Source organism: Hibiscus syriacus, unplaced genomic scaffold (genome assembly GCF_006381635.1).
Source record: "Hibiscus syriacus cultivar Baekdansim isolate YM2019G1 unplaced genomic scaffold, ASM638163v2 tig00111151_pilon, whole genome shotgun sequence".
NCBI classification, from domain to species: Eukaryota; Viridiplantae; Streptophyta; class Magnoliopsida; order Malvales; family Malvaceae; genus Hibiscus; species Hibiscus syriacus.
In genome coordinates this window covers 1250274-1275483 of record NW_024062999.1, presented here as the reverse complement: position 1 = coordinate 1275483, position 25210 = coordinate 1250274, and the positions used below count along the sequence as shown (strand labels likewise).

Sequence of the window (25210 nt, the reverse complement as noted above, 5' to 3'; positions counted from 1 at the left end):
ATTACATTCTTTTTTACAAACAAAGATTAATCCTGATGGGCGGGATGAAATCTGAAGATAGTCTCTTATGTTTAGAAATCCATGTATGATTAGAAGGGACTTTTAAGGCACGTAATGTAGGCCAGGGTTCATAGTTATGAAAGAAAATGATAAATAGGCCCAAACAAGTGTTTCAGGATGTTGAACCAAGGATCAATTCATTCTGATGCCTTCAATCTTGTCTTGCTCAAAATGTTTCTCTCTCTTGATGCTCTATGATCTTCGAATGAAGTGATTCAATGATTCAGGAATGATTGTGCTTGATCAATCTCATAGTTTGAAGCTTGATGTGCCATTTGTCTTTAGGGAATCTTTGTATGTGCTTTTTGTCCCTTTTTCTTTTTGATTTTTGTTCTTTCTTTTTGTTCTTTTGTTTTTTCCTTTTTTTCTTTTTTTCTTTTTTTCTTTTTTCCCTTTTTTGTTCTGATTGAATCTTCGCACTTGAATTGATCCACCTTTGGATTGATCCTTGGTTAGGGTTGAATCGAAAGAAAAAATAATATAGGCTCAAAAGGGGATATATATTTTCTCCTGTTGTGAAGGGATAAAGAAAGAAAACCATTCATCATTTCATACATGTAAATTTTCACAGAAGAGGTATCCCCAGGGGGATAGATTTATAGGATTAATCCTATTCACATGAAAACAATGTAATTAACGCATGAATTATTTCGAATGAATTCTTCTTTCTTCTTTTTTGCTCCCAACATGTCTCAATGTTCAGGCTCCCTGCGAGATTCCCCAAATTGTGTCTTTAGAAAAATGTTCATGTTCAATGCCTTGGGTTTTAATGGTATTAAAATGTCAATTTTGAGTCTAAAAAGACAATGGTGTGATCTTATTGACTCAAAGAAAGGTGTGGGTGTATCAAAAAGATAAAGGTAATGTTCAAGAATTTCAAAGGGAGGTAATGTCAAAATTTGGTCTTTTTGGTAATGACCATGAGTTATTTTGGGTAAATAATCAAGGTATTTTATTTTGGGGTTTGAGACAGTATAAGAAAGGTCTAACCTTGTCATATGCCAAAAATCTATAATTCTTGAAGAATTAAAAGAATCCTTAATTCATTCAATATTCGAAGAACTAAAGATTAGAATTTGTTCAATTGCTCCACCTTAGAAAGTAGCATAAATTCAATCCTTTAAAAGATTAAGCAAACGATGAAAGATTAGAGACGTGTTTAAACAAAACAATCCTCTAAGTGCAAATGGTATATGCCATACCCCCTTCTTCGGTCGTTTATGCCCCTGAATCCATCATGTTTTGGATCTTGCGCTTCAACGCCTTATAGTTCTCAGAGGAATGTTTGGGGCTTCTTATGTGGTAACAGCTAACAACTTCAATATCGTAGTCCTTAGGATATGGGGATTATTTTCTTAGATCATCCTGGCCGGCTTTGTCCTACCATCAACTGACCAGGCTCTTTAATGTTACAATCTTGCTTCCATGTGGTTAAATCCACTTCATCGAGTCCTTTGTGAAAATGCTTAAAAACGTATATAAAGATGCAAAAAAGCAAAATGCAAGGATGCATGAAATGTTCGAGGCATTGATCCAAAAAAGTGTTCATTATTATAAATAATCTTTACTTAGACAAAAATGTTTTATCTTGTAAGAGACGTAAAAATAATCAAAGGTACATTCGGACTAAATCCTTTAGACCCCGAACAGCTTCCAGCAGGTTGACAAGTCTTCTGTTTTCATCTGTCACTGGTTGTATGCCTTGTCGGACCACTCCAGCTTCCCTTGTCAGGCCGTGTAGATCGCGAGCTGCCTTTTGTACTTGATCCAGGAAGTCTCGGATGACTGTGTCTCTGGCATTCACCCTTTGTTGTGCTTGCTCCCAACGGAAACGCCACTGTAAACCTCTGTCGAAGGGCACTATCTGAAGCTCGCTTGCTTGCTTCTTGAACCCATATACAATAGCTTCTAACTCATCTATTGTTTTGCCATCTCTCTCATGTTGTTTCTCCAGATCAGCCATCCGGATTCTCAAGCATTGGTTTTGATGCTAATTGTCTGTTAAGCACCTCTGGGCAGTCTTCATCTGTTCCTTCCAAGCTCTCTCATCAGGCCCTTCGAACTTTCTTTTCAGGCTATGAGCTTCGTCTTTCCAGTATTCAGAAGTCACTTTCAATTTGGAGTTATCCTTTACTTTATCTTGATACCCATTTCTCAAGCCTTCGAGCTCAAAACAACTTTTTTCTGTTCTTTTTCAAGTTTGTCTGCTCGATCTTTCTGAGAGTCGGCATCTAGCTTCCATTGATAGCGCTCAGCTTCAAGCTCCTTTTTCCTCTGCTTTAGCTCGTTATTTATAGCTTCAAACTCTGTCTTGGCTATCTCAAGTTCAGAAGGGATATGCCTGAGATGTTCTTCCATGGCCTGGGTGTCTTCATTGTCTGGCACCGAAACATTGTCATTTTTTCTCAATCTTCACCACTCCACATAGTCCGGAGTAAGCATGTTTCTGGCAGCTACAACATCCATCTGGAATACTTTCTTCCATGAATTGACTGCTTCCTTGATCATCTTCTTATAGTTGTCACCGTGATACTCAAACTCTGATCTGGCTAGTCCGCATGTTGCTAGGACAAACTGACGTGCCCCATACTGTCTAAGTGCTAACAATAGAGCATACCCAACTGTACCCCAAAGTCCAAGTAAGGTCATAGTGCTGGAGTCCCCACATCGAAAAAGAACGTCACTGAGGAACAACCAGGGGGCTCTCCAGGTAATATTCCGATCTTGGAGATGAGTGAAGACTTTCATCCACTTCTCTTTTGAAGCGCCTTCATGCCATTTCATGGTGATGAACTCTCTCAAAGGTGAATATGTAGTGCTAAATCGACGGTAGGCAACCCCATTAGTCTTCCAGAAATGGCTGTGAATCCAGACTTGAAGGAGCTGAACACACCCAATGAATCTACCTCCGCCAACTCTTCGACAATGATTGAGAGACCGAAAGGTCTAGGCTAAGATGGTCGGTGCTGGGTTGACTCGTTTCGAAAGTTGCTCAAACAGTTTCACCACGGATGTGTCAATGTACCCCAAAGTCTTTGGGAATATAATCAGACCATACAAACCCAGTGCAAATAGGTCTATTGCCTTCCACTCATCGGGATGGTCCTTCATCAGTTGCTTGATATGAAGCCAGGCAATTCCTTCCCTACTGCCTTTACATCGAGCTCGGTTTGTTACCCATCTTTCGTCAACCCCAGCAACCTTGGCTAGTGCACTCTTGAAAGGTTGACTTTTGATGTGTTTAATATAAGCTCGCTCCAGTCTGATATTTTCACAGTGCAACAGTGTAGTGTACTCTTCAATGGTGGGCACCATGTTCTCCTGATTAAAAGTGAAGCAACTGTATCCCGGGTTCCAAAACTGAACCAAGGCTCTGATCAAGGGCTCATCAGTCTTGATATGAAACAACAATGCAATGTCATCGTACCGTTAGCTGAACTTCTGTTTCTGATTGTTCTTCCAACTACCCTAGATATCCCGAAGCTCTTGCACGTCGTTCTCCTTTAGGCTAATAGAGGCGTAGCTAACCAGTTCTGACACATAGCTTCTTTGAATACTGTCTCTCTTTTCCTTCTGAGTCTTCTCGGATCATAGTCGTACCTCGGGGTTTTTAATCTCTTGTATTACAACACCTTTGTCCATTAATGCAAATTATTTATGGTTAACGAACACGTTTTTCTGGTGGATCAACACCTCTTTTGAATGATGCAGATGATGGAAATAAAATAAAAGAGAGAAAAAAAATGAAAAGAGTTAGTAAGGTAAAGATAATAATCAAAACGATCATGAAAATAAAAGTCCTACCCCGCATAATATCTACCCCACATGCTTATTATTTCTACCCGGACATGATCTTTATCCCGCAAGTTGATTTTGAACAAGTCCTAACCGCATAAATTTCTAGTTCACATGTTTTGAACAGAAAGTAAAGCAAGAAATAATTTCGGCATCCTAGGGTTTAAAATGAGGTTTTGGGGTGGGCTCTAACTCCTTGTAGTCTCCTGGTTTAGGTTCTAAAAAATGGTACTCGAGTTCTCCTTGTCGGTGCCCCCTTGGGCTTGCCAGACCCTTAGTCCTAAACCCATCACAGGCTTGTGTGGACTAAGTTAAACTCGAGAGGACACATTCCCTTATGCCCATACGGAGAATAAATTCACACGAAGGCATAAGGTATATGAATCTCGAAGGTTACTTGCTAGGCCCATACGATGAATAAATTCACACGAAGGCGTCGCTTTCACCCCCACTTAAAACGGGTTCGGAGCTCGGGTATAGAGCCTTTAGATGAAAACAGTTTGGAAAGCTGAAATCATTAGAAAACGGTCAGTACAACTATTTATTTGAAAAATAATATAATCAAAGGTAAGTAATAAGGATCGAAATGTTACCTTAAAATTTAAACTTACATTTTTCATTAAAAGACAACTGGAAATTACCTTAGCCTGACTCACTTACCTGGGTCCCTATCCGCTATTTGTGAGTACTAAAATATGATGCGGATATGTGTGCAAGTATACACAATCGAACAAGTAATAAAGTGATAAGTAGAGTATCGTCTCCACAGGGAATTGGGGAAATCAAATAGGTTTGTCAAGGCACTTTACTTTGTCACCTAAGTAAAGTTAGTTATGGTATATACAGATGAGAATGCAGTGGCAAAATGGAATGTACGTAGTGGAAATGGAATGGTGATAGTGTGGTAGCAGATGGATATGTCGTGGCAAATTAAATTGTGATACGTGAAAACAAATGGAAATGTCAAGGCAAAATAAAAATGCAAATACTAGATTTAATATATGTAGGACTTTAGCTTTCTCACAAGACAATCACAATGGAAATGAGTGATGGGAGACACAAGGAAAACTTAAGTCTATTTCTCTGAATGGTGCTTCTTCTATGCTTACCCTGCCCGACAGTCTACTGATGTGCCCTATGCTATCTCTAGTAAGGGACTCGACAAACTAAAGATGCCCTGGAAAAACCGATTGGTGTAAGCCCAAGCAGTGATCCTATTGACTCAGCTAATAGAATATGTCTCGGCAATACCTTTTGGCGGCAACATTAACATCTAACCTATGTTTATACACAACTCCTTTTAGTCGAATGAAATCCTATCCTTATCTCTAAGGTGGATTAGGCCTAGTTACTATCTAGAACCCGTTGTTTATGTAGTTCCTCCCTAGCTTCTCTCGAAGACTAAAGATAAATTTCCAAGGCATTCTCTCGAACCTCATGAACCCTCCTAAGGAAAGACTGCTCTCGTAGCTCCTACAACCTCAAGGCTTTAAGCATCATAAACAAAACAGAATAGAGCATGAAGCAACAATCATTCATTAAAATAACAACTTAAATAACCATGCGAACTCCCACCAAATAGGATTAATTCATGGTGGGGTTCGAAATCAACAAGCACAAAGCAAGATTCATTCGTTCCTTACAACCCAACAACAAAATATAAAAGCAAGGACTAAGGGGAGGAGAGAAAGCCTTCGACGTGCACTGCCAAATGCCTTCCTCGGCCACCAAGGACTGCTCCCAGCGGACTAGCTCCTCTCAGATGCTCAGAACGCCACTACTTTCTGCTAGTCAAGGAGAAATGCCACGACAAGTGGGATAGACGGAGAAAGATGAGACTTTCTCTCTCTAACTTTTTAAGATCAAATGTGGCTGGAACTAAAGTCCTCTTCCATATGGCTTCCTCCTCTATTTATAGGGGGAAAATAAATCCTAAGGTTTGGTGTTAACCATCCTAGGAAACCCCAAAACCATGGTTGAGTTACTTGAGAGTCGAGCAGACTAGGCAATGATGCAGCCTAGGTAGCTGGCTAGTGACCGGCATAATCCCGCTACAGGCGCCCTAGGACCGACAGGATCTGTAGGGTCAGACTAGGCAACGTCATCAATAGAACCGACGGTTGAAGCGCCAAAATGCTGCGGTGGGTATCCCGGGCAGAGCATGCGTAAAATCCGGGACAGCTGGCTAGAAAATATCTTCTCTCTCCTTGTACGCTCCTGAAATGCCATTTGAACTTGGCATTTTTATTTAGCTCAACAATATCCTTATGTCACGGCATTTTAAATCCTCTTTTCCTTTCTTTCAACACCTGCACATCATCAGACAAGTACCTTTCCCATAAAGCAGCACCGCTGTAAAAATAAAATGCCACGGCAAACTGAAATCCACCACATGCAACTAAATGCTTCTAAATGCATCTAAATGGTCCTAAATGAGCTTTTAGAAATTCAATAACTTAAGTGAAAAAGTCCCAAAATATGACATTTTCAAGGAGTTATCACACCCCCAAACTTAAGCTATTGCTTGTCCTCAAGCAATGGATAGTGATAAGCAAAACAAAAATACCATGACAAGTTCAGAAACAGAATAGTTATATGGGATAAAATTTCAGCCCTCAGCATTTGGCTTCAACATGCTAGACTAGTTTGAGAAATCAAGTACCGTCCCCTAGGGCAAGATTCTTTATGTGGGTGTGGGTGTGTGTGTGTTTGTATACAGTCCATGCTTAACAAACCTAAAAATTTTCTACTCAAGCTTTCTCAATTTACCATGACATTTTCAAATTACTACTCCCCTTTGTTTTCTTTTATTACTTCTGCTACGAGGAGAGTCAGCCCATCACTCTACCATCCCACACTCTAGATGAAAGGGAGCATACCTTTCACCCCCGAGCTAGTCAGGTAGAGTCATCCCGTGACAACTTTCATTCACTCATATGCCAAGACATAGCGGAGTGTTCCTCTACAGATATGCCAAGGCATTTATTTATAACTTCTATTTCTTTTTTTCTTTTTCTTTTTTTTGGGTTTTCATCATTCAAAGTTTTATGCCACGACATTTAAGAATTCTCTTATAAAAAATTTCTAAGTTTCTCAAGCATTGAAAACATACACTCGTGTTCAAGGGTTTCAAAGAAGCAAGTCCTAGAGTTGGTTCTATCATCCTCAACCAGTCATGTACATTCTATCCTAGCCATCAAGAATTCTTCATCATCGGACATCCTCAATTAATTCCAGAAAACTAATTCTATATTTACTAATGTCATGACATATTCATTTTTCTAATACTATCATACAATGATGCGAGAACCCTACTTCCCCCAAACTTGAGAGAAGCATTGTCCCCAATGCTGGCTAAATCTAAGGAAAATGAAAATTACATGCTATGAATGCAATGCAATGCAAGGTACCTTGGCTTCATGGTGGTGGTACAGCAGTCGCGAGGCGAGTACGCTTGCAGAGCTTCGCAGGGCTGGAATGCGGAGTCAGAAACTGGTGCAGCTGGAGGAGTGCTAGGGCCTGCTTGAACAGTTGGGAGCGGGGGCTCCTGATGTTGAGATGCCTTTCGTAGGCGACGTCTGCTCCTACGCAAAGGAGCTTGCCGTGGCATCTCCGATTGTGACTCCTCGGCCGACTCAGTAGGTTGTGATACTTCAGGGTTGTCTGCTTCCATCGGTACAGCAGGTGGTGGCATTGCTGGATGTTCTTCTGCGAACGGTTCAACAAATTGGGCAGGCTCCAGAAAATTAGCAAGTTGGAGGTTGGCTTCTCTGTCTACATCAGGTGAAACTTCGTGGATCGGATCAGGGTCCACTGGCTCCGCTGCTTCAGCTCGCTGGGGACTGTCTTTACTCGATGAGTGTTGAGCAGCAGCCGGGGCGGGTGGAGGTACTTCTGTAGATGCCTCGGCATCTCCATGCGGTGGAACGAGCTCATCAGGAAAAGGGGGAATGGTAAAGTTAGTGTGCGGGAGGAACTCCATCAGGGCACTGGTGAGAAAGACATCACGTCGTTTGGCATAAGCAAAATAGACCATTAGTTTGTCGGACAGCTGCCCAATATGCTGGTGAGTGCGCTGGACGGCTTGATCTAGGGCGTTTGAGGATGCCCTGACATGTGGTGATGATGCAACGCGAGATGTTGTTGCCTCGTGTTCCTTTCCTTTGGCTTCCTTGTAGCCCAGCAACATAGGTATTTTCTCTTTGTTGAGTCCAGCAATGCCCGGCAAAATCTCATCAAACATTTCTTCTCGAACCTTCTTTTTTCGGCATAAAGCAGTGATGAGATTTGAGAATACCAAGGCACTTGTCTGTCGCTTTAGGCATAGATGAGCCTGTTCCATGATAATCTTCCCTATATCGATGGTTCGTCTGGTGATGAAGAGTGCAGCAAAAACATCCGCTGGCATGATACAGTTGTATTGTGGGAGGTTGGCAAAGCTTGTGCTTCATGAAATGGTTCCACAGTTTGACATGGGGGAGCAGTCGATCCCTATCCACGGTCTTTCGTTTCAGTTGCTGACCGTTCCAGTGAGTATCGGGAAGACACAAATCTTCCAAGATGCCTTGGTAAGTTTCATGGTCGGCCTCTTGGGCGAAGCTCGCATGGTGGTCATCAGCAACCTGCAGTTTAAAATAACGGTTAATAGCGGTAGGAGTAAAACGAATAGAAATGCCGCGAACCATCACGGCATGCTGATTTGGCTCGGTAATGTTAGAATAAAACTCCTTCACTATTGTGGCGTTGACAGGGGCAGGATGTTTGGCAAACTTCTGCCACTTATGCTTAGTGACCACGTTTAGCACTTCGCTGCCCAAATCGGCGTTCTCCTCATCGTAGAAGACAAAGCCCAACTCGAAAAAGACTCGCCAGTTCTTAATGGTTTGATAGCGTTCCATGGCAGCATCGTCTACAAAGCGTGGTGGGGAAGGCGGTGGAGCTGGTCGTGAGCGCACCATCGTGAGACTGCAAAAATAATGAAGAAAGCTTTTTGAGGCGGTTGTTATGGTGGTCGACGACAATTGGAAAGGAGAAGAGGAAACTAGAAAGTGAAAGTAAAAACAGAAAGTGAAAAGTGAAAAGTAAGTGGGGTAGGCTAGTTAAATGGAAATATTTTGGGGGGGGGAATAGATAAGCGATGGGGTAGGCGGGAAAGAAAACAAAATGAAAAAAATTCATTCCTAAGTCAAAAGTCAAAATAAAATTTCCCTCCTTTTTCCTTTTCATTTTGCCGCCCAAAGTGTTCTCAACTTCATCGACACGCCTCACGTGCTTAGTGCGTGGGATTCCCTTGCAAAAATATGAAATGAAAATAATTACTGAATAATGAGAAATATTAAAATAAAGGCAAAACAAAAATAATTTATGTACAGATGTAAGTTAAAAATGCCACGGCATCCTTAAGATGCCGGACCAGTGTCAACGTCGTGCAAAAGCAATGCTGACTTGTCACGTGCAGGTGGGACTCCTTGATAAGCCTTTAGGTGCTGGCCATTGACTTTAAAGATGGATCCATCGTCCAGGTTCTTGATATCAACAGCACCATAAGGGTAAACATGGTGAACTTCAAATGGTCCAGACCAGCGTGACTTTAATTTGCCTGGGAAGAGCTTGAGCCTAGAATTGAACAACAGTACTTTCTGACCCATATGAAATTACCGTGGAAACAACATTCTGTCGTGCCATTTTTTGGTTTTTTCCTTGTAGAGCTTGGCATTTTCATATGCTTGCACTCGAAACTCTTTTATTTCATTTAGATCAAGTAATCGTTTCTCCCCAGCTAGTTGATCGTCGAAGTTTAACTTTTTGATTGCCCAGTATGCCTTGTGCTCTAGTTCAACAGGGAGGTGGCAGGCTTTTCCATATACCATCTTAAAGGGCGACATTCCTAAAGGTGTTTTGAATGATGTCCTATATGCCCATAATGCTTCGTCAAGCTTTGGGGACCAGTCTTTCCTTCGGGGGTTAACCACCTTCTCCAGGATTTACTTAACTTCTCGATTGGAGATTTCAGCCTGTCCATTCGTCTGCGGATGATATGCCGTGGCAATCTTATGTCGCACTCCATATTTCTGTAATGCCTTGCAAGCAACTTGTTGTCAAAGTGAGTGCCCTCATCATTGATAATAGCTCTTGGGACTCCAAAACGAGCGAAGATGTTCTTATGAAGGAACTTGAGCACAGTCTTTGAGTCATTTCTCGGCGTAGCAATTGCTTCAACCCACTTTGAAACGTAATCCACCGCAAGCAAGATGTATAAATCTCCAAAGGAAGATGAAAATGGTCCCATGAAATCAATGCCCCAATCATCGAAGAGCTCAATCTCCAGAATATTTTGTAGCGGCATTTCGTGTCGCCTGGAAATATTTCCAGTGCGCTGGCATCTGTCGCATGCCTTGCAAAATGTGTGGGCATCTTTAAATAATGATGGCCAATAAAAAACTGACTGGAGGACCTTTGCAGCAGTCCTCGAACCTCCAAAATACCCTCCACAAGTTGATGTGTGGCAATGGTGTAAGATATTGCTTTGTTCTTCTTCGGGGACACACCGTCGAATCATTTGATCAGCACATTGCTTGAATAAGTACGGCTCATCCCAAAAGTAGAACTTGACATCATGAAGAAACCTCTTTTTGCCCTGGCTGTTCAATTCATAAAGAAAAACACCACTAACAAGAAAGTTAACCAGGTCAGCGTACCACGGAATTGCCGTGGCATATAAAATTTTCTCATCAGGGAATTCTTCTTTAATATCAAAAATGTCATGGCATTCTGAAATATTTTCTAGCCTAGATAAGTGGTCTGCAACCTGATTCTCAGTACCTTTCCTATCAATTACCTCTAAGTCAAATTCTTGCAGAAGTAATATCCACCTGATCAGTCTAGGCTTGGCATCTTTCTTGTTCACTAAGTATTTTATAGCTGAATGATCAGTGTGAACTATAACCTTGGTGCCTATCAAGTATGGCCTAAACTTGTCAAATGCAAATACCACGGCAAGTAATTCTTTCTCAGTGGTTGTGTAATTTAATTGAGCATCATTTAAGGTACGGCTAGCATAATATATGACATGAAATATTTTACCTCTACGTTGCCCAAGCACAGCTCCCACGGCAAAATCACTTGCATCACACATTAGTTTGAATGGGGCCGTCCAATCTGGGGGAACTACAACTGGTGCAGCGATAAGTTTCTGCTTCAGCTCTTTGAATGCGCCATGGCATTTCTGATCGAACACAAAGGGTTGGTTCTGTTGCAGCAAGGTGCACAAAGGCTTGGATAGTATGGAAAAATCCTTGATGAATCGTCTGTAAAAACCAGCGTGGCCAAGGAAACTCCGAATGCCCTTGACAGAATTTGGTGGGGGAAGCTTCTCGATCACCTCGATCTTAGCCTTGTCGACCTCAATGCCCTTTGCAGAAATTTTATGTCCTAGAACAATGCCTTCAGTCACCATGAAGTGGCATTTTTCCCAGTTTAGTACGAGATCAGCCTCCTCGCATCGCTTCAGTACCTTTGCCAAATTGTCGAGGCATTTTTGAAAATCGTCCATAAAAATTTCCAAAAAATCCTCCACCATGTCAGAAAAGATGGCTTGCATGCAATGCTGAAAAGTTGTTGGGGCATTACATAGTCCAAAAGGCATTCTTCGAAAAGCGTATGTGCCATACGGGCACGTGAATGTCGTCTTCTCTTGGTCCTCTGGTGCTATGGCAATCTGATTATACCCTGAATAACCATCCAAGAAACAATAGTATGCCTTGTCCGCAAGTCGATCCAGCATTTGATCGATGAATGGCAAAGGAAAATGATCCTTTTTGGTGGCCTTGTTAAGCCTGCGGTAGTCCATACAGATGCGCCATCCAGTGACAGTGCGAGTAAGTATTAATTCATTTACTTCGCTCGTTACCACGGTCATGCCTCCCTTTTTAGGCACGCATTGGACGAGACTGACCCACAAACTATCCGAGATAGGGTATATCACTCCAGCATCGAGCCATTTTAGAACCTCTTTCATCACAACGTGCTTCATGATTGGATTTAATCTTCGCTGTGGCTCTATGGATTTGCCGTGGCATTCTTCCAGCAAAATTTTGTGCATGCAGATTGTTGGACTTATTCCCTTGAGATCTGCCATCGTCCACCCTAACGCTTTCTTATGCTGTGACAAAACACTTAGCAAACTAGATTCTTGGTTAAGAGTAAGGGCAGAGGAAATAATCACAGGAAAAGTGTCATTACTACCCAGATAAGCATATTTAAGATGTTGTGGCAAATTTTTAAGTTCAAGGGTAGGTGCATGCTGTAATGAGGGCTTAGGAGGAACAAACTCTTCGAAATTCAAAGGTTCAAAGCGCGTACCTGGGCTAGCTTTAAGGAAGCTAGCCTGCTATTTCTCGGATGAAAAGTCATTCGGCTCTTCAAGGAGCCTCTCATCAATATCTAGCTGAATGAAATTGTCGTGGCAAAATTGATCTGCTTCTTTTGTAATTTCCGTGTCTACCTCAAAAATGCTCTGACATTCTTCATAATCATCCATGTGTTTGAGAGATCGGAAAACATTAACAGTGATCTGTTGATCGGCCACTCGCATGGTTAGCTCGCCCTTCTCGCAATCGATGAGAATACGACCGGTGGCTAGGAAGGGTCTCCCCAATATGATGGGCGCTGTGCCGTCGACCTCACAGTCCAGAATAAGAAAATCGACAGGGAAAATGAACTTGTCAACCCGCACGATGACATCTTCAATTTGCCCTTCTGGACGCACATGTGAATGATCGACAAGTTGCAAGATGACCGAAGTAGGTCTCGTATTTTCTATCCCCAGTTTTACGAAAATCGACTTAGGCATCAAGTTTACACTTGAGCCAAGGTCACACAGTGTTTTCCAACAAATTTGTTTCCAATCGAACATGGAATGATAAAGCTGCCCGGATCACGTCTTTTTGGTGGTAGCTTGCTTAAGGAAGAGCAAAATTCTTTTGCCGTGGCAATTGTTTCGTACTGCTCAACCTTTCTCTTCTTGGTGACGATTTCTTTTAGAAATTTAGCATATGTGGGCATTTGTTCCATTGCTTCAAGAAAAGGAACATTGATATGCAGTTGACCCAGAATGTCAACAAATTTTTTAAACTGAATGTCCTCGTTATGTTTCTTCAGTCTTTGCGGAAAAGGAGGCGGGGGTCTGGCTTCTTGTAATGATGGGGTGCAAACAGAAGTTACCGTGGCATTTCTATTTACCCCCTCAGCTTTGTTACTTGATGAACCCTCAGATTTATCTTCTTCCTTCGGTGCTTCCTCCTGCAGTTCTTTATCAGCTTGACTGGTTGTGGGGGATGAATCTTCCTTTGGTTTTCCCCCAGACTTATCTTCTATATTAATTTGTGTACCGCTTCGGAGAGTTAGCACATTGCATTGTTCTTTGCTATGAGGTTTGGTGACTTCAGTGTCACTTGGCAAATGTCCGGGTTTACGTTCTTGTAATACCGCTGCAATCTGACCTACTTGACTCTCTAGTGCCCTTAACGATGAACTATGGCTCTGAAGTAGAGCTCCTTGTTTTTTATAGAGGTCGAGTGGTCTTGCAGCATTGTTTTTGTTGTTGCAATGAATTCTTGCATTGTGGCCTCCAAAGAACTAGTATTTGATGAAGATGGCCCTCCCTTGTTTTGATTATGCCATGGCATATTCGATTGATAGCCCTGGGAATCATTAAAATTCTGCTGACGAACTGGCTGTTGAGCAGTGCTATTTCCTTGATTTCCCCAAGAAAAATTTGGATGCTGACGCCATCCAGGATTATAGGTGTTTGAATAGGGGTGTTTATTGCCTCGATTAAAATTGCCAACAAAGTTGATGGATTCTTGATTGGTTGGGCAATTACTCTCATTGTGATTGCCTTGGCATAATAAACAAGCTGAACAGGCTGCCTTCGCTTCCCTTACCTCACTTGGCCTTTGTAAATTCTTTAGCATGTTGGTAATGGCACAAGTCGGGCTGACACGACATCATTAGAATCTAGCTCGAGAGCTCCATGTGTCTTACGCCCAAACCCATGCTTAGTTGAGAGAAACTGATAATCATTGGTAGCAATCCTATCCAAGATGTCAAATGCCTCTGCTGGTGATTTATCCAGTAACGTCCCATTTGCCGAGGCATCTAGCATCATCCTCGTGGGTGCGTTTACTCCATTATAGAACATCACTACTTGTGTCCAATCTTGAAAACCATAGTTTGAACACTTGCGAAGCAATGCTTTGTATCTATCCCAGCACTCATGCATCGACTCGTCATCAGCTTGACGGAATGAAGCAATGTCGTTCCTAAGTTGGGTGTTCATGTTCGGATGATTACACCGCAGCAAAAAATATTTGCACAGATCTGTCCACGACTCCATAGAACCCGCTGGAACTCCACTCAACCATGCCCTTGCTCTGTCTCGTAGGGAATATGGGAATAGCTTTAATTTCAGAACATCTTCGTGCACCCCTTGTTGGCGAAAAGAATCGCACACTTCCAAGAAGTTACGAATATGATGCCTGGCATATTCATTTGGCATGCCCCCAAACTGCCCTATAGAGTTTAACATGTTGAACATGACAGGTTTCAGCTCGAAATAGGCTGCCTGAATATCGGGTGCCACAATTCCAGGGTTGAGATCCTCTAAGATTGGATTTAAATGATCACGAATAGCCCGAGGCCTAGCTGCATTCCCAGCATTTGGATTTGCCTCGGCATTTCGATCACCCTCATGGCCAATGCCTTGATTTCCGAGTTGGTACATATTGACATGTTGTGCTCATCTTCTTTGTCTAAAGAGCCTTTCAATTTCAGGATAAATAGGTTCCAATGGCTCTTCAGGGTTGCTTCTGGTCATAAACTCGAAAAAATCTGAAAAATTAAAGAAAATATAAAGTAAAGAGAACTAAAAGAGAAAAATTTACACAAGTAATATAAAAATGCTATGACAAATCAATTTAACTTCCAGTTGCAATTCCCCGGCAACGGCGCCAAAAACTTGTCCCCTATTTGTGAGTACTAAAATATGATGCAGATATGTGTGCAAGTATACACAATCGAACAAGTAATAAAGTGATAAGTAGAGTATCGTCTCCACAGGGAATTGGGGAAATCAAATAGGTTTGTCAAGGCACTTTACTTTGTCACCTAAGTAAAGTTAGTTATGGTATATACATATGAGAATGCAGTGGCAAAATGGAATGGACGTAGTGGAAATGGAATGGTGATAGTGTGGTAGCAGATGGATATGTCGTGGCAAATTAAATTGTGATACGTGAAAACAAATTGAAATGTCAAGGCAAAATAAAAATGCAAATACTAGATTTAATATATGTAGGACTTTAGCTTTCTCACAAGACAAGCAGCAATGGAAATGAGTGATGGGAAACACAAGGAAAACTTAAGTCTATTTCTCTGAATGGTGCTTCTTCTATGCTTACCCTGCCCGACAGAGTCTACTGATGTGCCCTATGCTATCTCTAGTAAGGGACTCGACAGACTAAAGATGCCCTGGCAAAACCGATTGGCGTAAGCCCAAACAGTGATCCTATTGACTCAGCTAATAGAATATGTCTCGTCAATACCTTTTTGCGGCAACATTAACATCTAACCTATCGTTTATACACAACTCCTTTTAGTCGAATAAAATCCTATCCTTATCTCTAAGGTGGATTAGGCCTAGTTACTATCTAGAACCTGTTGTTTCCCTAGCTTCTCTCGAAGACTAAAGATAAATTTCCAAGCCATTCTCTCGAACCTCATGAACCCTCCTAAGGAAAGACTACTCTCGTAGCTCCTACAACCTCAAGGATTTAAGCATCATAAACAAAACAGAATAGAGCATGAAGCAACAACCATTCATTAAAATAACAACTTAAATAACCATGCGAACTCCCACCAAATAGGATTAGTTCATGGTGGGGTTCGAAATCAACAAGTACAAAGCAAGATTCATTCGTTCCTTACAACCCAACAACAAAATATAAAAGCAAGGACTAAGGGGATGAGAGAAAGCCTTCGACGTGCACTGCCAAATGCCTTCCTCGGCCACCAAGGACTGCTCCTAGCGGACTAGCTCCCCTCGGATGCTCAGAACGCCACTCTCTTCTGCTAGTCAAGGAGAAATGCCACGACAAGTGCGATAGATGGAGAAAGATGAGACTTTCTCTCTCTAACTTTTTAAGATCAAATGTGGATGGAACTAAAGTCCTCTTCCATATGGATTCCTCCTCTATTTATAGGGGAAAATAAATCCTAAGGTTTGGTGTTAACTATCTTAGGAAACCCCAAAACCATGGTTGAGTTACTTGGGAGTCGAGCAGACTAGGCAATGATGCAGCCTAGGTAGCTGGCTAGTGACTGGCATAATCCCGCTACAGGCGCCTTAGGACCGATAGGATCTGCAGGGTCAGACTAGGCAACGTCATCAACAGAACCGGCGGTTGAAGCGCCAAAATGCTGCGGTGGGTATCTCGGGCAGAGCATGCGTAAAATCCGGGATAGCTGGCTAGAAAATATCTTCTCTCTCCTTGTACGCTCCTGAAATGCCATTTGAACTTGGCATTTTTATTTAGCTCAGCAATATCCTTATGTCACGGCATTTTAAATCCTCTTTTCCTTGCTTTCAACACCTGCACATCATCAGACAAGTACCTTTCCCATAAAGCAGCACCGCTGTAAAAATAAAATGTCACGGCAAACTGAAATCCACCACATGCAACTAAATGCTTCTAAATGTATCTAAATGGTCCTAAATGGGCTCTTAGACATTCAATAACTTAAGTGAAAAGGTCCCAAAATATGACATTTTCAAGGAGTTATCAGTCCCCAGCGGAGTCGCCAAGCTGTCGCAACCGTCTTTCGGTTGGGCCCCGGAATTGGGCTTCGACTTGAAAAATGTAGATTGGGAGTCGCCACCGATCATTTATTTTAAACAAATGGGTTGATCGGATACCCTATTTCTTACCTGATATGCGTCTTTCCAAATATGTGTCGGGTTCGGGAGTCGATTACGGTCAAGGAAGGATTAGCACCCTTGAATCGCCCTTTCGGTACTACGTAATTTCCAGTTGTCTTTGATTAAGAAAATTGCAAGTTAAATTAAAAGGTAAAATTTGATCCGAATTACTTACCCTTAATGAGTTTACGGAAATACCCTTAAAAATTAAAATAAGATGTTAAAAGAAAATAAAAATAATAAAAGAAAGTAATAAAACTAAAGAGTAAACCAAGGAAATAAATGAAACCAATAATAATAAACATAAAATAATTGGATGAAAAAAATATATAAAAAAATGAAATTGAATAAAATAAAATAAATGAAGAAAAAAATATATATACAAAAAGAGAATAAAAAAGGTAAAGTGTTTTTTTAAAAAAAAGAAAAATAATAATAAGAGCAAAGAAACTAAAAACATAATGAAAATAAATAAATAGTATAAATAAAATAATAAAATAAAAAATATATAAAAATATAAAAATGTATGTATAATATAATAAAATACTAAATAGTAACAATAATAAAATAAATGAAAAATAAATATACATATAATATTAACTAAAAAAATAGTAATCATAGAAAATAAAATAAAATGATAAGATATATATATATATATAACGTTAGAAAAATATAATAAAAAACATAGTAAATAAGTAAACATAGATAAAAAATAATAATATGATATATATATAATAATAGGAAAATAATATAATATAACGCAAAGAAAAATGAAAAATGAAAAAAATTATAATAAATAAATAAAATATAATTAAATATATATATATATATAAATAATAAGGGTTAAATTAAAATAAAAAATGAATTAGGGGTTAAAATTAAAAGCCAATCGAAGAAAAAAACGACAAAACACGCGGATCCACACGACCCGTTTATAAAAATCCGAATAGTTTTTCAAAAACACAAGCATCGGGGACTAGATCTACAAAAATAGATCTCGAAAACACCCCCGTTCATCGGCCAAAAACACTTCTCTCAGTTTTCTTTCGAATCAAAACACAGCAAGGGTAAGGAAAAATAACATGCGAAGGTATGAACTTTACCTTTCAAAATATAAATGCTTCGAAAAATGGCTACGAGTTGCTTGTAATTTTTTTGCTTGGTATTTCGTATATCCCCTTGCTTGTTGTGTTACACGCGGATCCACACGACCCGTTTATAAAAATCCGAATAGTTTTTCAAAAACACAAGCCTCGGGGACTAGATCTACAAAAATAGATCTCGAAAACGCCCTCGTTCATCGGCCAAAAACACTTCTCTCAGTTTTCTTTTGAATCAAAACACATCAAGGGTAAGGAAAAATAGCATGCGAAGGTATGAACTTTACCTTTCAAAATATAAATGCTTCGAAAAATGGCTACGAGTTGCTTGTAATTTTTTTGCTTGGTATTTCGTATATCCCCTTGTTGTGTTACAATAGTAAGTTACAATGGTTATTTATAATGCTGTGGATTCTATCTTTAGGAGTTTAAATAATAGTAGAACTCTATCCTATTTTTAGGAGTTTGAATCCTAGCAAAATTCTATCATATTTTTAGGAGTCTGAATCCTAGTATGACGAAAATGTGTGTTGACACAATCTATTTCGTTTGATGAAAAAGGTGAACCACAGGACTTTATAATAGTAATACAACTTTGCCATGGTCATTGACATTATATAATTCTTGCCATTATATCGGATACCTTTATCTGACATTTGCACCTGAGTCCGTGTAACATAGTGTTGTCGTTTTAACATAGGTTCAACCGTCTATCTGGCCTCTGATTGTTTTTCCTTGACCCCTACTTGATTCTAAGCGGGTGCAGATAAAAATCTACTTGTGAAGGATCATACTCACACATTCGTAAACAAAGGGGGAGAAATTGGTGGTATGGTTTGCATTAAATCCTGTTTAAACAAGTTGTAAGATAGTAAATCTTATGTTAAGGTCTTACTTTAAAGAATCGAACGAAAATGGTAATTCTTTTAGTCATGCTTTCCTTTGTTCAATTCATGGCTCTGAGTTTGGATGCAGAACTTGATTTTAGATTTCCAGTTGGAGCTCCCTTGCATGGAATTAATGACATTTTAACTACAAATCAACTGAAGGTTTTCTACTATCCTTTTCTCGGCTATTATTATTGCTACTGCCATCGTCATATCGTCAATGGCATTTCTAAGACTCATTTTCCCGAATCCTTAAGTTATATAGTCTACAAGTTTTACTCGTATTCCCCAAGTAAAGTAGCTGGTACTTATGCTACTCTATAGTCTCTATTCACTTTTTTCCAACTGCAGACTTATGATAAAGCAAGAAATGCCGTGGCACTTGCCTTAAGTCCGGTCGTGAAGGCTCTTGTTGATCCAGATGGAGCGATGAGCGATATAAGAGATTTAGACAGTGTATGTAAGATTAATAGATACTTATTTAACATCTAAATAGCATTAAGTGTCCTACACTATATATGATCCTTTCTCATTCGTTCTTTGGTTCCTAAACTTGAACTCGAATGAAATGTCATTACTTTGTTCCATTTTCATAATCCTCATGCTTTTCTTACTCTTCAATCATGTTTGCTCTTCTCCGTATCCTTCTTTTCTGATAAACAACTTGTTCTTGGCATTTTCTCTGTACTTTTTCCCTATGCATTTCCTGTGTACTTAAAATTCATTTTCTGCTTGCAGATAAGCTTCTCCGATTGGTTTTTATCTAAAGGCGGTACACTCACAAGTATCCAGAGAATGTGGGATCCAGTTGCTTATGCCTTGGGTTTCATCGACTGCGATAACATAAGCACTCGTTGCATGCTCACCATTTTTTCACTGTTTGCCACAAAGACTGAGGCTTCCCTTCTACGAATGCTAAAGGGTTCTCCGGATATATACTTGAGTGGTCCGATCAGAAATTATACTTGAGTGCTCACCATCTTTTGATGGCAGCATGTGATGTCCCCAGAATAAAAAGGCTACTTCCATCCCAGTGGAGGGAAATGCAATTTTTTAATGACATTTACGAGCTAGTCGGAGTGCCGGTTGTTACCGTACAACTTAGGTACAATGGCTGGGTCAAGGAGTTGCAGGATGTGGAGCGGTCAAGGTAATTCTTTCATCTTATTTTTATTACCGGTTGTGGATAAAGTGGTGTTCCTTTTAACAGCCTAATGAAAGCCTTCCGCTTTTGCTTCTTGTGGACTTGAAAATTGCTTATCGTGGTTCGTTTCCTTATTTGTCCTTGACTCGTTAAAAGGCAACTGAGGCAAGCTGTTGGCCTTGATAATCTCCTGTACACTCCGGATGCGGATTTCTTTTGCTTTGCCGATTTAGCTCTCACTTCTCCGGAAGATTACTACATTGAGGGGCAAGGTTCATTGCTCCAGTAAGGACATGCTTTTTTCTTAGTGTTATTACTCTTTATATTGACATTGTGCAAGGTTAATTGTTGGATACGAATTCGGACCAAAATTTGATTACATGTAATAGGACCGTTGAGACTTCTCCATGTTCTCTTTTAACCGAGTTATTGCTCGTTTGGACGGTGGCTTTCAGATGCATCTTAACACCAGGTGACCCTCACATGCCATTGCCAAATGAAGATATCATAAAGAGAGTAGGAAAGCAGGTTAGTAACTCCAAAGGAAACCTTGTTCTTAAGTTGATTGCATTTTTTGATAGAGTAAAATGCTTGTCCAAGTCCATATCGTTTTCCTAACATATCGTATTTTACGTTATACAATGTTCGTGTCTTTGGTCCACTAGTTTCTATAACATGCATTTGGTTGAATTCTTAAACATATCTGCATAGGCACACAACTATAATCTCTAAGAGGAGCTATATCATTTCTCATGTTTTTCTTCAATAGCTGCTAGTTTAGTTAACTGTTTCATGTGTTAACAAGTGGCCGTCGGCCGAAGAGTTTCTAGTTTGGCTTGCCAATGGATCTTGTCCGGGTTCAATGGCAAAAGAGGACTGAAACCACTTACCTTTGTGGCAGTTTTCTTTTAAAACCTCTTCACCACTGTCTCAAACGCATTGTGATTACTGTCATTTACCATTCATACCTTATTTGGTGTTTTCTTGAAGGTTATTGTAGATCTACTACATACGTTAGAACTACAGTTGGAGACACCAAGGCATTCCCGGTGGAAATCTGACTCCACCAGGGGTCAGCTCTTAGCCCTTACATCTTCTCCTTGATTATGGACGACATCTATTGTGCGACACCAGACGGTGTTCCATTGTGTATGCTTTTCGCTGACGACATTGTCCTAATTGCTGAAACAAGAACTGAGCTAAATAGTAGACTGACTACTTGGAAGACTGCTGTGGAAGAAAAATGTCTAAGGATCAATATTACAAAGACATAATATTTATGTTCAAACTTCAGTGGGAACCAAAATGATAAAGATGTAGAGGTATGCATAGAAGGACACGTTCTCCCCTAAAATGATTGTTTCAAGTATCTGGGGTCTATGATACATAAAGATGGGGTGTGGATGATGACGTTACACACCGTATAAAGGCGGGATGGTTAAAGTGGAAGGCTGCTACCGGAGTTTTGTGTGACAAGAAAGTGCCTCTAAAACTTAAGGGAAAATTTTATAGAATGACAATAAGACCAGCGCTGCTGTATGGATCAGAATATTGGGCAATCAAGAAGGATCACGTAAGGAGGATGGAGGCCGCAGAAATGAGAATGTTTCGATGGGCATGTGGTAGGACTATGTGGGACATGACACCAAACTCTGCTATTAGGATGTCCTTTGTGGTGCTTGTATCCGAAAAATTGAGGGAGGGAAGACTACGGTGGTTTGGACATGTCCTTAGGCGACAACTGTTGGATGCGGTCAGGAGGGTAGAGTCGATTACAGTCAACGGTGCCAAAAGGAGAGGACGACCAAGGAGAAAGTGGGAAGACAGCTTGAGATCTGATTTGAAAGATTTAGCCCTTATCGAGGACATGCCCTATGATAGGAAAATATGGAGACTTAAGACTAGGGTAGCCGAGTAGTGCAGGTCACATCCATAGGGTGTATCATCTATGTCTTCTTTTAATACCTTTGTAGAAATTTCAACGACTTCTACTTTTTATACGTTTCTGTCATTGGAATTTTTGAAGGCTTAGAACTAGGGTAACAGAGAAGTGTTACCTTAGTTTAGGTTTTAACCCATTTGACTTTATTCCTTCTCGTTGCTCGCTATCTTTGACTTCTGTGTATCATTCTCTTCAGGTTTCCTCTTTTTAATTTTAGTCGGGTCTTATGTTTCTGTCTATATGCAGAGCCTTTTTACGCAGGGATTTATTTGCAGGGATTAATTCCCATTACAAACGCTCATATGTAGACTGCATATGCAGGCTTTTTCAACTATGTATTTATTTATTTATTTATTTATACATGCATTGCATTTTATCTTTATTTTTAGTTTTCTGACTGCCGGAGGTCTTCCACGAAAGCTGCTCTCAACCTGGCGTTGAGACAGCCTACTACCCTACCTCCCTCTTACCCCATTGCATATGAGAATAGGGTTTTGTTGTTGTTTAAGGTTACTGAAATTTCACTCTCATCATCATCATCACACCTTTAATCTTCATGTTTTGTTGGCAGGTTTCAGTTTTATTCCCTTCGTCCCGAGGTTTAGAAGTTACTTGGTCATCTGTTGTCAAAATCGGGCAATCTCTATATCGCGAAGGACCTGGTAAAGATCCATTCAGACCTGATCAGAAGACACCTACAAAGAACTTCTTTCTTGCTGGATCTTATATAAAGCAGGTAACTTCCTACCTTATCTTCCTGCATTGCTTAGAAGACTAACTGTTTCTGCTAGATGAAAAAAAAACGAAATTGTATAGCAAGAAGGCAACGCAATATATATATATATATCTGTGTGTGTGTGTGTGTGTGTGTGTGTGTGTGACAATGGTATTACTGTGTGCAGGATTATATAGACAGCACGGAAGGAGCAACTTTATCTGGCAGGCAAGCATCAGCCTATATATGTGATGCAAGGGAAGAGTTAGTGGCACTGCAAAAGAAGCTTGCTGCAATTGTATCTCAACAACAGATTCCTGATGAGTTAAGCCTTGTGTAAATACTTAATTTGTATAGTTCTATACCCAAGCCTCCTCAAATATGACTGCTCAATACATTTAAGATTATGCAACCCAAGGAAGTTATATAAGGGGTTTACAAATGAAAAACAGGTAGCTTTCTCATATATTGATGACTTTTGACACTGGCTTCAATGATTTTATAGTTAAAAAAAGTTCAATTTTCGGATTATTGAGAGCAGAAATGTTTCAGAAATAAGATCAAAACTATGGTATTCAGACCAACTTTATGACAATCTCAAAAGTTTCTAGTCAATGAAACAGTATAAAATCTCCCCAGCTTGATCACCATGCTTAAATTGGCCATTTACAAGCATAAAACATACAATCAACAGAACCTATTGATCGACCTCAATATTAAAAGTGTGTTTTTCTCCCTAAAAGTTGAGTTCGAACAGTTGTCTGTAGAGAGTGTGTGTTCAATGTCAATTCTAAAAAATATTATCTTGTAATCACCCCAAACTAATAAAAAAAACATACAATCAACAAAATGGATATCTATTTCATAATTAACATCAGAAAACACAATGTAATTATAGTAATGTAAAACGGAAGTATCAATGTTGATGCAAAAAAGCCATCAAATTTATTACTCAAACACAGGCACAGCTATAATACCACAATAAAACCCACATCTTTTACACAAAACACAAACATTTGACCAACAATTTTACAGGAAAACATGGAATTTTAAAAACTATGAGACTCCATATTTATTACTCGAACACAAGCACAGCTAAAATACCACAATAAAACCCACATCTTTTACACAAAACACAGACACATTTGGCCAACAATTTTTACATGAAAACATGGAATTTTAAACACTATGAGACACAAGACAGAGATTGCATACATCGATGAACATCCTCTCAAGCAGAGCCATTAGCCAAATCCTTGTCAATAGCAGCTTTAGCAGTCTCAAGATCTTCATCAAAGAACATATCCCATTTCCCATCCCATTTGATGAAAAACTGAGTATCTTCATAGTATTTCACTCTATGAACATCCCCAGCTGGAGTGAACAAGTAATCCCCAACATCCAGATCGTATCTTTCCTTTTTTACTCAAATTCCAAACACTTTTCTTCCCTTCCATCACCACCAAACAATGCCCAAAAGTATGGTGATGGGCTGGTTCAACACTCCCAGCCTTAAATCTAACAATAGCCGATGTGGGAGTTTCTCTCAATATCTTCATTGACCCACCAGGGATTATGTCGATCGGATTCAACTCCCTGTTCTTAACCAAACAGCAAATAGCACAGGTTTCAGCTTCGGTTTTCTCAGAAGCACCGATTTTAGGCATTTCATTCATCGATTCATCGAAGAATTTCGCGATGTCCTCAGACCAAGGCTGAGAATTAGACGCCGGGCACGGCGATTTGAAGGGGGTGTTGAGCCAAGTGTCGACGATTTCCTTTGCGGTGTCGACGGGCGTTGCCATGCCGGATAGTGCTAAAACGTTGCAGTTGTTGATGGAGCGATTGTTGCGAGCATCGTCCGTAGTGAGACACGTGGTGGCGAATACACCGGGGAATTTGTTGGCGAAGATCCCCACTCCGACGCCGGTTCCGCAAGCAAGGAAGCCGCGGGTTTCCACGGAGGGGGAGGTTGTGGCGGAAGAGACACGACGGCCGACTTCAGCGCCGATGTTGTAGTAGGAGGTGATTCCGAGGTCTTCGACTTCTATGTTGAGGGAGCGGAGGTGGGCTACCATGGCGTCTTTTAGCTCAGCGCCGAAGGAGTCAGCTCCGGCAATAACTTTGAGTGGCGTGGCGGCGGAATCGGCCATGCTGCGGCGGTGTGAGGAGGAGAATAACTGAAGTGAGCTTAGGAATAGAAGTTAAGGAGGAAATTAAGTGGCTGTTAAGATTAGATCTAAATTCAATTACGTAAAAATATCTTAAAGAGATAATGACAAGATGGTAAATAATCTATATTTTTTATATTCATCATAATAAATTGGGTAAACTATAAGGATGATCCTTTTTTTTTATTTTAGTCATTGATATAATTTACCCCAATAAATTTTTCATACTTGGATATAATTTAATAATGATATAAATAAATATTAAGTTTGATATAATAAAAATAGATTCACAGTATGCGGATCAAGGAGGATAGATACTGGATCGACGACTGTAATACCCAAATTTTGGTTAATGACCAAAACATAAATTTTTAAAATTTGGTGACCAAAGTATAAATTTAAAAAAGTTTAGGAATTAAA

At 40.1% G+C, this 25210-nt stretch overlaps 1 protein-coding gene and 1 pseudogene across 1 annotated transcript; one reads left to right on the top strand and one right to left on the bottom strand.

The window, feature by feature from the left end:
• LOC120154788 overlaps positions 1–22994 on the top strand; it is a 28775-nt pseudogene extending 5781 nt beyond the window's left edge.
• A 601-nt stretch (positions 22995–23595) lies between these two features.
• LOC120154741 (DNA damage-repair/toleration protein DRT102-like) lies at positions 23596–24842 on the bottom strand. Its single transcript, XM_039166396.1, is given in 2 exon segments — positions 23596–24042; positions 24044–24842. Coding segments are annotated over 2 exon segments (921 nt in total). The 5' UTR covers positions 24773–24842; the 3' UTR covers positions 23596–23850.
• Positions 24843–25210: the final 368 nt, after the last annotated feature.